The sequence below is a fragment of the Juglans regia genome, chromosome 9 (assembly GCF_001411555.2).
Source record: "Juglans regia cultivar Chandler chromosome 9, Walnut 2.0, whole genome shotgun sequence".
NCBI lineage: Eukaryota > Viridiplantae > Streptophyta > Magnoliopsida > Fagales > Juglandaceae > Juglans > Juglans regia.
This window is the reverse complement of record NC_049909.1, coordinates 19,212,519-19,224,083: the sequence shown is the minus strand read 5'-3', so window position 1 is coordinate 19,224,083 and position 11,565 is coordinate 19,212,519. Positions and strand designations below refer to the sequence as shown.

General features: G+C 36.7%; 2 protein-coding genes across 2 annotated transcripts; both read left to right on the top strand.

Annotated features, from left to right (window-relative positions):
* The first annotated feature begins 687 nt into the window (after positions 1 to 687).
* Positions 688 to 5,821, top strand: LOC109022181. Its single transcript, XM_035694119.1, has 5 exons — positions 688 to 1,137; positions 1,329 to 3,570; positions 4,344 to 4,404; positions 4,499 to 4,722; positions 5,290 to 5,821. Exons 2-5 carry the CDS (start codon positions 1,379 to 1,381, stop codon positions 5,342 to 5,344), a joined length of 2,532 nt encoding a protein of 843 aa, XP_035550012.1. The 5' UTR covers positions 688 to 1,137; positions 1,329 to 1,378; the 3' UTR covers positions 5,345 to 5,821.
* A 1,013-nt stretch (positions 5,822 to 6,834) lies between these two features.
* LOC109022184 (protein trichome birefringence-like 23) lies at positions 6,835 to 11,255 on the top strand. The gene is made up of 3 exons (XM_019005012.2): positions 6,835 to 7,281; positions 7,841 to 8,130; positions 9,692 to 11,255. The coding sequence occupies exons 1-3, from the start codon at positions 7,056 to 7,058 to the stop codon at positions 10,463 to 10,465; spliced, it is 1,290 nt and encodes a 429-aa protein (XP_018860557.1). The 5' UTR covers positions 6,835 to 7,055; the 3' UTR covers positions 10,466 to 11,255.
* Positions 11,256 to 11,565: the final 310 nt, after the last annotated feature.

Here is an 11,565-nt window from a genome sequence, read left to right as displayed (position 1 = left end):
TTGTATTTATAGATGAGATAAGATGAGATGAGATAAATTGAGTTAAGATAAAAATTAAAAATTAAAAAAATATTATTAAAAAATATTTTTTAATATTATTTTTATTTTAAAATTTAAAAAAATTAAATTATTTATTTTATTTTATATAAAAATTTAAAAAGATTATAATAATTATATAAAATAAAATAAGATGAATTGAGAAGTTTTGAAAAAATAAAAAAGTCTTAATTAAGCATTTCCTTTTCATCTCTCATGAAAATTATGCTGTGAAGCAACTACTACCTTCTTGTTTATTGAGATCTGAAGCAAGATTCATGTTGACATTGTCAGAATATCATAAAGAAGTTTATTTAGAATAAATTAGAGGCTAATAACAAATGATATTAGAGAAATATTTTAATTATAAAAAAGTTTTATAAAAATAAATTTATAAATTGATATGATAATATTTTAAATTATAAAATTATTTTTATTGTAAAATAAATATAATGTATTATATAAAATCATGATAATTTATAAATTTATTTTTATACTATCATGATCAAAACTCTTGTCATGATATTATAATCGGTCAACCTTCATTTTCTTTACCAATAATCAAGGGTTTAAAAGGCTTTATTTTCCCGATTTGTTCCGAGTTCTATTTCTTCAGAAATTACGACGACGTTGAAGTACCAAGTGGTGGTGTTTTCTGACTAACAATGTCATTAAACAAGTCATACTACACGTATAAAAGTTGGGGTCGTTGAATTTATTTATTTTTATTTTATATTGTGGGACTTGGAAAAGTAATTAGTAGATATTCTCATACTAGAGATACGTGATATCCTCATATGGGGAATCTACTTCATTTCTGCCTCGCATTCTACTTGTCTCCGGTATATATTGTTGTTGTTTTGTAAGTTTTTGAGGTTTTTGATGTAAGAGGGTTTGTGGGTTTCGAGGCGGGTTGGGCTTGTTTTGAGCGTTTTGATAATTTTAGTTGGCGTTCTGGTTCTGGGTCTGGATTTCGATGCTTGCTAATGGCTGAGGGGTCCAAATTTTGAGTAGTTCGTTGCCCCGAGTGTGGAAACGACCTACCCGAGCTCCCTGACTATTCTGTTTACAGTTGTGGTGGTTGTGGTGCTGTTCTCCGAGGTACGCTTACTTTTCCGCTCTTTCTCCTTTCTCCGTCCGAGTTTTATTCTGTTCTTTACTTCTCCTTCTTCGTTTGGTCGATGAGAAATCAAAATGAGCAAAAGGAAAATAAATAAATAAAAAAGAGTCGGAAACTTAAATAATACTGTTTTACTGGTTTGGGAGGTTGAATTTTTATTTTGGTTATACAGCGAAGAAGAATGCCCCTGGTGGTGATGGGTTCTTGGTGATATCTGATAATATGTTGGGTAGAGGGTCTTCTGAGAAATTGGAGGGTTTGTCTGAGAATGGGGGTGGTAGTTTAGGCAGTGCTTCTGGGACTGAGAGGGAGAATGATGGGATTGAAGTGAATATGAATGAAGGGAAAATCTTCGGAGAAACAAGGGTCAATTCGATTGGTAATTCTTTATCAAAAGCCGAGTATAAAGAGGTTCTGACTGATAATGATGGAAATGTTAGGGAAGAAGTTAAGGACTCGAGGCTTGGACAAAATGGCACAGAGAGAGAAACTAGGTTCCATGGTAGACATGTGGGATTGCCGGAACGCCCGGAAGACTATTGGGCTCGTGGAGACGATCATGATCATACGAATATGAATAGGTCCGAGTTCGTTGGTTCGAGTACTGGAGAAAATTCGGCCTGGCTAAGGTCTTCAACAAATAGAGAGCGATGGGGTGTGGAAAGGGATGGGTTTGGGGGCTTTTACAGAAACCCCGGGGCAGTTGCTTCTCAGAGGGAATATCCAACTTTTGCTTATCCCTACGAGGGACCCTCAAACTTTCAGCCAGACTCATTTTATGGCTATGGCGAGCAGATCAAGCATGATAGTGATTTTGATGGGCGTAACAAAGTTGAACAACTAGAATGTAATCGAGCTGAACTGCTCAGGAAGTTGGATAAGTTGAAAGATCAAGTTTCCAGATCTCGTTCTGTGGACGATAAACCGTTGGTCCCTGTTGATAGGACTCTGCCTGATCCTAATGTTGGCCGGGATGTATATAAGGCCCCAGATAGGCATCTTCTAAGGCCCCCTTATTTCAATCATACACATGGAAATGTGCCTTTCATGAATCTCCATAACATGGGACCAACGAACTTCCATCCTCCTCCAAGGCATGTCATGAATGAGTTTCCTGTATATGATGAATCTTATCAGCCTCAAATGACAAGGAAGCCTCTCCATCAACCACTCAGTCAATACCCACAACGAGAACCTCATGAATACTTACGACGCCAGTACATGGAATTCAATCAAGATCCATTTGCTTCATATCAGCCCAAAACCTTTTATAACCAGCCTGCATGCTCTTGTTCACGCTGTCTTGAACAGAGTTGGCAAGTTCCTCCACGAATTCCAGCCACTGTGTTTGGCAATAGAAGGATTCAGCGGGATTCTATCAATTCAAATTTCTACCATCATGATGAACTTGGGCCACAAAGTTACAATGCTCAATTTGCTAGTCCTGCTCAGTTGACCTCTCGGGACCCACTGACGCATAAAGTATGGACCAGTGAACTTGATTCAGACGTTGATGGTCTTGGCGATATTCGTCCGAGACTAGAGGTGGCAGCCCAGGGGAATAGGTTGTGTTGCCATCCTGTAGCAGATGGTGCCCCATTCATAACTTGTTATAATTGCTTTGAGTTGCTGAAACTGCCTAGAAAACTTAAAACAACAGAGAAGAATCGACAGAAACTGCGGTGTGGTGGCTGTTCAACTATAATAGTGTTTGAAATTTTGAATAAGAAGCTAATTATATCTGTTCCTGAAGAAACCAAACAAATATCTGCCGAGGCTGAAGACGGTTCTGAAGAGGTATTAAATGAAAGCGATCCAAGTTCTGATGGTTGTTTGGATGCTGGCAACATCCACTCCTGCTTGGTTGATTTTCATAATTCTGGTCATAACTTAGATTTGACACATAACAGACAGGGTCCCAAGACATTGTCTATTTCTTCTTGTCCTGAGGGGAGCCCAGATACAGTGATTTTGCAGGGAAATGTTTCTCACACCACTGAGCAGCCCTTAAAAGATGACTTGTCTCCAAAACATTCAGTGAGCAAATATGGGCAGGGAAACAATAGTAAACGTGTGGACCAAGACAAGGAGGCCCTTGGTAGGATCACTTCTCGTCAAAATTCTATCGAAGATATGCCAGTGGCAACCGAGCTGGATGTTTCATTCAATGATTATCTTAATACATGTCTATCTCAAGACTCTGTGGAGGCAAGCAAGGAGAAAGATCTACCGAAGACCAACAAAAGTTCTTCATTCTTTGTGGGTTTTATCAAGAAGAGCTTAAGAGAATTCTCAACGCCTACTCAAAGCCTGGATGAAAAACTTAATGTTTCAGTTAATGGGCATCCTATACCAGACCATCTGGTTAAGAAGGCTGAAAAGCTAGCTGGGCCAATCCAGTCTGGAGATTATTGGTAGGTCTATGTTCCAATCACAATCTGTTGCTATTTTTATCTCTTATACAACATGCATATCTTTGACGGAAAACAACATTGTGAATGGTGCAATATAAAAGATGACAAAGTCCAAGATTGTTGGCTATTAGCCTGTTTCGAATTTAGGAATTAATATTACAAATATATGCGTAGTTAATTTTCAATAATGAACTCTAACCTGATGACCAAGTAATTCTATATGGGACAAAGTTGAAAAAAAAAAGATCAGATTTCTTACATGGTTGATAGTGTATTTACGAATGTAGGCTATATATATTACCGGTCTTTCACAGGCAGATATCAGAGATGGTGTCGAGACATAAGCATTCGTCGTGAATAGACTTGTATTCTCTCTTGTTTGTGCTAGACAAGAGAACTTTATATCATTAGCTCTCTCTCTCTCTCTCTCTCTCTCTCAGTGATCATCAGCTCACCTTGTAGGCCAGGGATAGCTTGGCCCAAAATCCCTAGCACTTTATGGTATGCAATGACTATCTTAGAGACGGCAGTTAACCTATTCCTCTAAGTATTGGCTTGAACTGGTCCTATATTTTGTAATTTATAGCTAAGATCATGGTGCCAACAAGCATTAGTGTTCCTGTCATGGTTGCTGAACTTAGGAATTTAACTAGTATAATCATGTGCACTTATTCATGTCATATTTTATGTTTAGTAAATACATTGACTGATTTTAGTTTAGCCGAAACAATAACAACTTTTTCCTTTCTGGTTCTTTCATCTGCTTTCATCAGGTATGATCCCCAAGCCGGATTCTGGGGTGTGATGGGCCATACTTGCCTTGGCATAATTCCTGTAAGATTTAATGCTTTGTGGTTTATAAATTCACTTGTTTGGTGTTGGAATTTAAAGTTACAAATAAAAAATATATATTTTTGTTGTTTTACAGCCATTTATTGAAGAATTCAACTATCCCATGCCAACAAATTGTGCTGGTGGAAACACAGGTGTCCATGTGAATGGGAGGGAGCTTAATCAGAAAGATCTAGACCTGCTTGTCAGCAGAGGACTACCACCTACAGGAGATAAATTTTATCTTGTTGAGATTTCTGGGAGAGTTGTAGATGAGGACTCTGGCAAGGAATTAGATGGCCTGGGCAAACTTGCTCCAACGTAAGTCCTGATTCTCGTCTACAATTCCCTGGAACATGCTTGAAATCGTAATAAAATTCTAAAACTAGTTGTCAGGATAAAGAAAAGAATAAAATCTCTTGAGCTTTGTATTCCATTCTCATAAAAGGTGATATTTCTTCATTAACACCATGGATGATTTCATTTTGCATTGATTTTCTTTCAGCAATTCCAGTTCTTTACTTTCTTTTATGTATGCAAAAACTTGATTATTTTCTTGCTTGCAAGTCATTTCTTCTTTCTAACGTGCGAATGCTACCGGCTAAAATGTTCTGATATCCCACCATGTGGAAGGCTCAAACGCAGATATCACTTTATTTTTTCGAAGTAGGCATTTTTCAATTTAATTTCCAGTTTGCCAATTCACTTAATGCTTCCCTTCTCACTCCATGTAAATTGCATAAAATCTATCAATTCCAAAGCGTAATTTGTTGGATAAATATTCCTTCAAAACCACAAATTTCAAATTTCTCTAATCTGCACATTTTTTTTTTTTTCCTTTTTAAATGTGAAATTGCTTTTCATTGACCGTTGGTCTTATTTTAACAGGGTTGAGAAGGCAAAACATGGATTTGGCATGAAAGTTCCCAGAAGGTTCAGGTGATTTCTGATTCTGTTGGTTTTAGTCGCTAGTGCTTCTGTTTTCCCCAGCCAAAGTTATTCAGTTCTAATGGTTGATGCAAGATCAAAATCTGTTGTAACATGTATTTGTAAAAAAACAAGAAAATCATCAAATTACGTATGTTCTTATTCATACATATGGATCTCTTTGTGGGTAAAGCAAAATACACTGGGCAAATTGTTAGGTGCATCGAGCTGATACAGCTAAATCCATGTTAATCATTCAGCATAAGTTACAGGATTTTTCATGTCAAGCATTCAGCAAGTGGTTTATCCTCTGTAATGTTTGAACCAACACTAGATCCTCTAAGCTTCTTCTTGGGTGCATAATGTTGATGATACATATAAGCTTAGCACTCCAACATCACCATATTATTTAGGCTTGTAATGTTGATATGTTGTTCAATTTTTTGTAGCATAAATAACAAGGGTATAAGTGGTGCGTTGTTTCTTTTTTTAATCTCATGGTTTTTCTTTATTTTTCTGTGAAAACTACATGCCACTGCCATGCAGAAATGGGGAGAAACATGAGTGTACAAAAAAAAGGGGAAAAAAAAAAATGGAGAAAAGATATAACAAAGGATTATTTTACTACATTAAATTCCTCTATCAAGTAGCCATCACCCTACCATAGAAAAAGTTAAAATTACATGCGCTTTTTCCCTGCGCGTCCACAATTTATTTCATTAAAATAAAATTTGGCCCCAAGACTTGGGTAAGAAATTTTACGAATCTTGGACAAGGGTCAACATAATTCTAGGCCTCGATTGTTGTAGATGAGTTGAGAGTAAAATTAAAAGTTAAATAAAATATCGTTAGAATATATATTTTTTAATATTATTTTATTTTGAGATTTGAAAAAGTTGAATTATTTATTTTATTTTATATAAAAATTTAGAAAAATTATAATAATTAAATTAGATTAATTGAGAAGAGTTGTAAAAATAAACGAGACCTAAAACACTTTTTAATTAAGCTGTGTTTTCATAGAGGACGATATGATTTGGTATCATTAAAATGATGCCTTGAACTGGATTTATTTTAAGAGGAAAAATAAAAATGACCACAATAATCTTTTGAATTTGTTCAGATTTCAAGAGTAATTATTTGTATAAACTCTAAAATATATAAATTTTGCGTAATTTTTTTATTAAAAAAAAAAATTAGAATTTACAATAAAAAAAGTGTAACAAAAATTACGGGACTAAATCTCAAATTCAACACGTGATATATGAGAATCATTTGTAAAAATTATAATAATGAAATAAGGTGGAACGAGAGACTTTTTGTATTCAAACGAGACTAATAAGTCTTTTTTGTCTTTGACCAAAAGAACCCCTTCAACAAATTTTGCACAGTTTCCATCGCGTCATTCGTCGCAACAAGTATCGTCCATTTGTTTCATTAGCCACCAGCTCAGATGTGTATATATACACAACAGAAAAACTAATTTTTCCCATGTTTTTTATTTTTTTACACTTTTCGACTTAAACCGTTCTGTTTCTGTTCCCAATTAAATAACGTACTTCAATGTCGGTCACTTCGATCTGCTGGCACACTAATCTAGATATTGGAGTTTAGCTGAAAAGCCGATGGTTTAGGCACCAGAAACGAACATCATCTCAATTCCAAAACTTCCGCTTTTACTGTCCGAGGGAGAACTCATAGCAAATAAGTCCAGTTTGGGGTAGAAAATGAAGCTGAATTGTATGCAGTGGCTTCGAAACAAGCAAGGCCATATGCTCCTGAAGTTGGTGGTGGCCATTCTGTTTATGGGTCTTGCATTTCGTCTCGTATTCTTTCGTTCCACAAGACTTCCGCCTGTGTTAGAAGAAATCCCCCTTGCCGAGAAAACTGAGCTTGCAGAGCCACCCCTTTCTGTGCAAGTTCAAGAAAATGAAGATCAGGCTCCTCGCGAAGGTAATTGAATTTGGCTAATCTTTGTTGCTTATTTTTTTTTTCATATTATACTTTTGCAATGCACTAGAGGGTAAAATAAAGGGGAAGTTACCATTCTTGAAAAGTGTGGCTTTTAGGTCGTTTGAGATCTATGCACCATCAATAACTAATTTTGAGGTTTGAACTTTTTTCTGGGTTCTGTCATTATTTGTTCTTGAATAATGAAGTTGATTTCTCTCTTTTCTTTGAGTCTAGATTTGATTGAATTCCGGTGGATCCAGTAATGCCTAAATCTAGAGGAATCTAGCAATGCAATGATTGATTGTGCTTTGCAATGTAATGCTGATGATGAAATTGAATCTAACAACTAAGGAATTGCAGAAATTAACTTGTATAAATCATCATACTAATTACGGTTGACTTGGGGAGTTGCACTTGGCAGCAAGCCACTCGAATTGCACAAACTACTCCAATCAAAATTGATTATTTTTATATTGTCGATTCCCCAATCAAATTTTCTTGATTCTCTTATAGTTATATTATGCATTTCGTATTTAATGGAAGTAAAGTTTGGTTGCAGAAAATGTTGAAGAAAAGTGTGATCTTTTTACCGGGGATTGGATACCAAACCCATCGGGTCCAATTTACACTAATCAGAGCTGCTCATTAATTGAAAGTCATCAGAATTGTATGAATAATGGGCGGCCTGATACAGGGTACCTATACTGGAAATGGAATCCAAGAGATTGCGAGATACCGCCTTTTGATCCAGAGAGATTCCTTGAGACGATGAGGCACAAAACATGGGCACTAATTGGTGATTCAATATCTCGCAACCATGTGCAGTCGTTGCTCTGCATGCTCTCAACGGTACTGGTTATTATTAATTTTTTTATAGCATATTTGAGTGGTTGATTTGAATTGTTGAACAAGAAGCTTAGTGGGCCTGTCCTTGCCATTTATTTCTTTTCTTATTACATATGCGGCTTGTGTGGTGGATCTGGTTTTTTCCTGACACCTAGTATCATTTATTATTTGTCTTTTTATATCAAACTTCTTTACTTTGATTCGTTTAAAATTTTTTAGTTTACATACATGAGATCCCGATGAAATATCTGTACTATAAATTGTAATCATTAGATGGTGTTTGCTGCTTCCGTTCCCCAAGGCACTTTAACAATTTGGCTTCTGCACTACGACTGTCTCTGTAATGTCTACTAGTTTGTATTTAGCAATTCTTGTTTCCGGTATCTATTTGTTCTTTCGTTTCTTTGTTACTTAGAGCAATGAAGATATGGAGCCATCGCGTGAGGTGTTGAAAACATCTAGATGCAAACGCACACCCTTTTCTCACCCCCACATGCATGCAGACTAGATATTTTTGCACTAATATTGATATTGATTTTAGAATTCAGGTACTGTGCAAAATGGTTCCTACATGCCTGATATGGTATATTGGAAGGGAAATAAATAATAGAAATTTCTGGGATCATAAACAAGCATTGGAAGAGTTCAAGACTTACTTTTTCAGAACTCTGCTCCTTTGGACAGCTTCCACAAAATTTAATGGGCTAACTCTCCTTGATTTCCTTGGATCTTCTTTACTTATAGCTAGAGGATTTTCTACCTCGTTGTAGTTGGAATGTGCTTTGTGAGCTTTTTAATGAAATTAGCATTATTTATTGAAAGAAAAAAGGCGTACTAATATGGGGATGGTTATCAGCAAAGTTCCCTTCTCTATTTAAGGGGAATGTGAGGAGTATGAAAAGTTGTCTTCCGCCATTTCCTTTTGTGGGTGATTGTGCTTATTATATATGGACTTTAATTCCTATAAACTGATTCATCTTCTCTATGTTTGTAGTGTAAGGTTATGATAGCTGTGTAAAATAAATTTGAACTTACTGCTACTTTTATCTCTGTTAGTTCGCATTGCTATTTGTTGATAGACAAGATCTATATGGATTTGCATTTTCTTTGATTGGTATTTTTGTACAGTAGCTCATGATTTCATTCATGAGGCTCACTTACTGGTAACTTTGGTCCGTACTTGACTAATATTACTCCCGTTTGGTGTAGCTGCTTTCCATAAGTCAAGGGGTCATTCCCGCTAAAATTTCATGTTCTTTTTATATAATTAAGACTTGATGACAATTTTTCATAAGCTTAATAAATTGTGAGTGTTTGGATGGTGCTGTTCTGATAAGTCTTTCCTGAGTGATGATCTTGAACTACTGTTTGCATCTTTATTAAGAGATTGGCATTCATTCTTCGATTTATAGATAAGTGCCAAGAATGCTTATTGATCTGCCGAGTGACTTCATGATGGTTGATGATTCTTGTTAGGCAGAATGATGTGGGTGATTATTTCATTTTCAAAAGACATCACTAGAGGATTGTCTGACTTGTTCAGTTGAACTATTACGTTCTTCAGGTGGAACAACCTCTTCAAGTTTACCACGATGAAGAATATAGGTCCAAACGATGGCACTTCCCCTCATACAACTTGACTATCTCGGTAATTTGGTCCCCTTTCCTTGTGGAAGCTGCTATTTTTGAAGACTTCAATGGTGTTTCAACGTCTGAAGTTGAGCTGTATCTTGACAAATTTGACAAGAAGTGGACGGAATCATACCAGAACTTTGATTACATAATATTTTCAAGCGGGGAATGGTATCTCAAATCCGCAATCTATCATGAGAACGACACCATTGTGGGCTGCCATTACTGTCCTAAAAGGAACTTGACACAGTTGGGGTTTGTTTTCGCTTATCACAAAGCCCTCCAGTATGTATTCAACTTCGTTGCCACGTCCAATCACAAGGGCCACATTTTTTTTAGGACTTCCACACCAGATCACTTCGAGAATGGGGAGTGGTTTAGTGGGGGGACTTGCCCCAAAACAACACCAGTCAAAGAAGGGGAGATTGAATTGAAGGACTTGAACAGGATTTTGCGCGACGTAGAACTAGAGGAGTTTGAGAAGGCAGCAGCGGAGGCTTCCCGAAATGGTGTGAACCTCAAACTTCTTGACCTGACCTTGCTATCATTGTTGCGTCCTGATGGGCATCCAGGTCCATACAGAGAGTTCCATCCATTTGCAGGGGACAAAAATGCAACAGTTCAGAACGACTGTCTGCACTGGTGCTTACCTGGGCCAATAGACTCCTGGAATGATGTGATAATGGAGATTGTGGTAAATGGTTAAGAAATTCAAGCATAGTTTTGATGCATGAAATATATGTTTAGCCATTTCAGGCTATGAGAGATTATTGGATGAAGATTCTTCTTGCCAGACCTGCAGAAAAACAAATGGTAGATTCCTACCATCTCTTTCCAGGCATTCTGTGCTGCGATTCATTTCCGCGTCAGGACATCTTTCACTTGGGTTATCGGTGAATGTAATCAGAGGATATTGATTGTACTTTATCATAGTTGACTTTATTTATTATTCACAACTTCTTTATTTATTTTTCTCGACATGATCACAAATTCACTGCTAATTCATGACATTCATAATAAACGAATCAATTTCGGGTTAACATACATAATCGTCAAATGATCGACATTCTATGAAGAGCTACTTGGAGCTCTCGTGCTACCAAGAGCTATTTGAAGTGACAGCAAAATGGTTTGTCATGACCTCACTGTAGAAGAAGGAGATAACACGGCATGGAGGCTAGGGCTCGTGGCTGAGAGTGGAAGTGATGAACTCTAAGCCAACAGAAGCGATGAAGTGTTTGACTTTAACCCAACTGGGAATGCACCGTTTGAAGAAGATGGAAGACCGATTGAAGACGCACCGTTTTGCTGAGGATGAAGCACACCGTTTCATCAATTGGAGTTAACCGCAACACACCGTTTCGAGCAACTACTTTATTTCTAGAACATTTCATTTCTGAGTTGTTATTTTATGTCTGAGTCTGTTATTTTAAGGGACACGTGTCATCCTTTTATTTGTTTAGTTTTCATCCCTGCGTGGTTATGTAGTGGAACGGAAGGAAATGAAATTATCTGATCATTGACACTGAAATAGTATTGGAACGTTGGAGGTCAAGGGATCTCTCGAAAGAACCCTTTCATCTTTTATTTTCAATCATATTGGCTCTGCCATTTTCACAAACAATTTCTGTGCATTTGCACTTCATTACAAACCTGCATCCATTTACAATCTCACCCAGCCATTTACAAACCCAAGAAGCAGAGGCATTACATGGTTTAGAATTGATCTTTAACTCCAACTCATCAGAACCATTTTTCGGTTGATTGATCCCTCGCCTTGCCCTCCCTTATCAATTTCATCGTAAC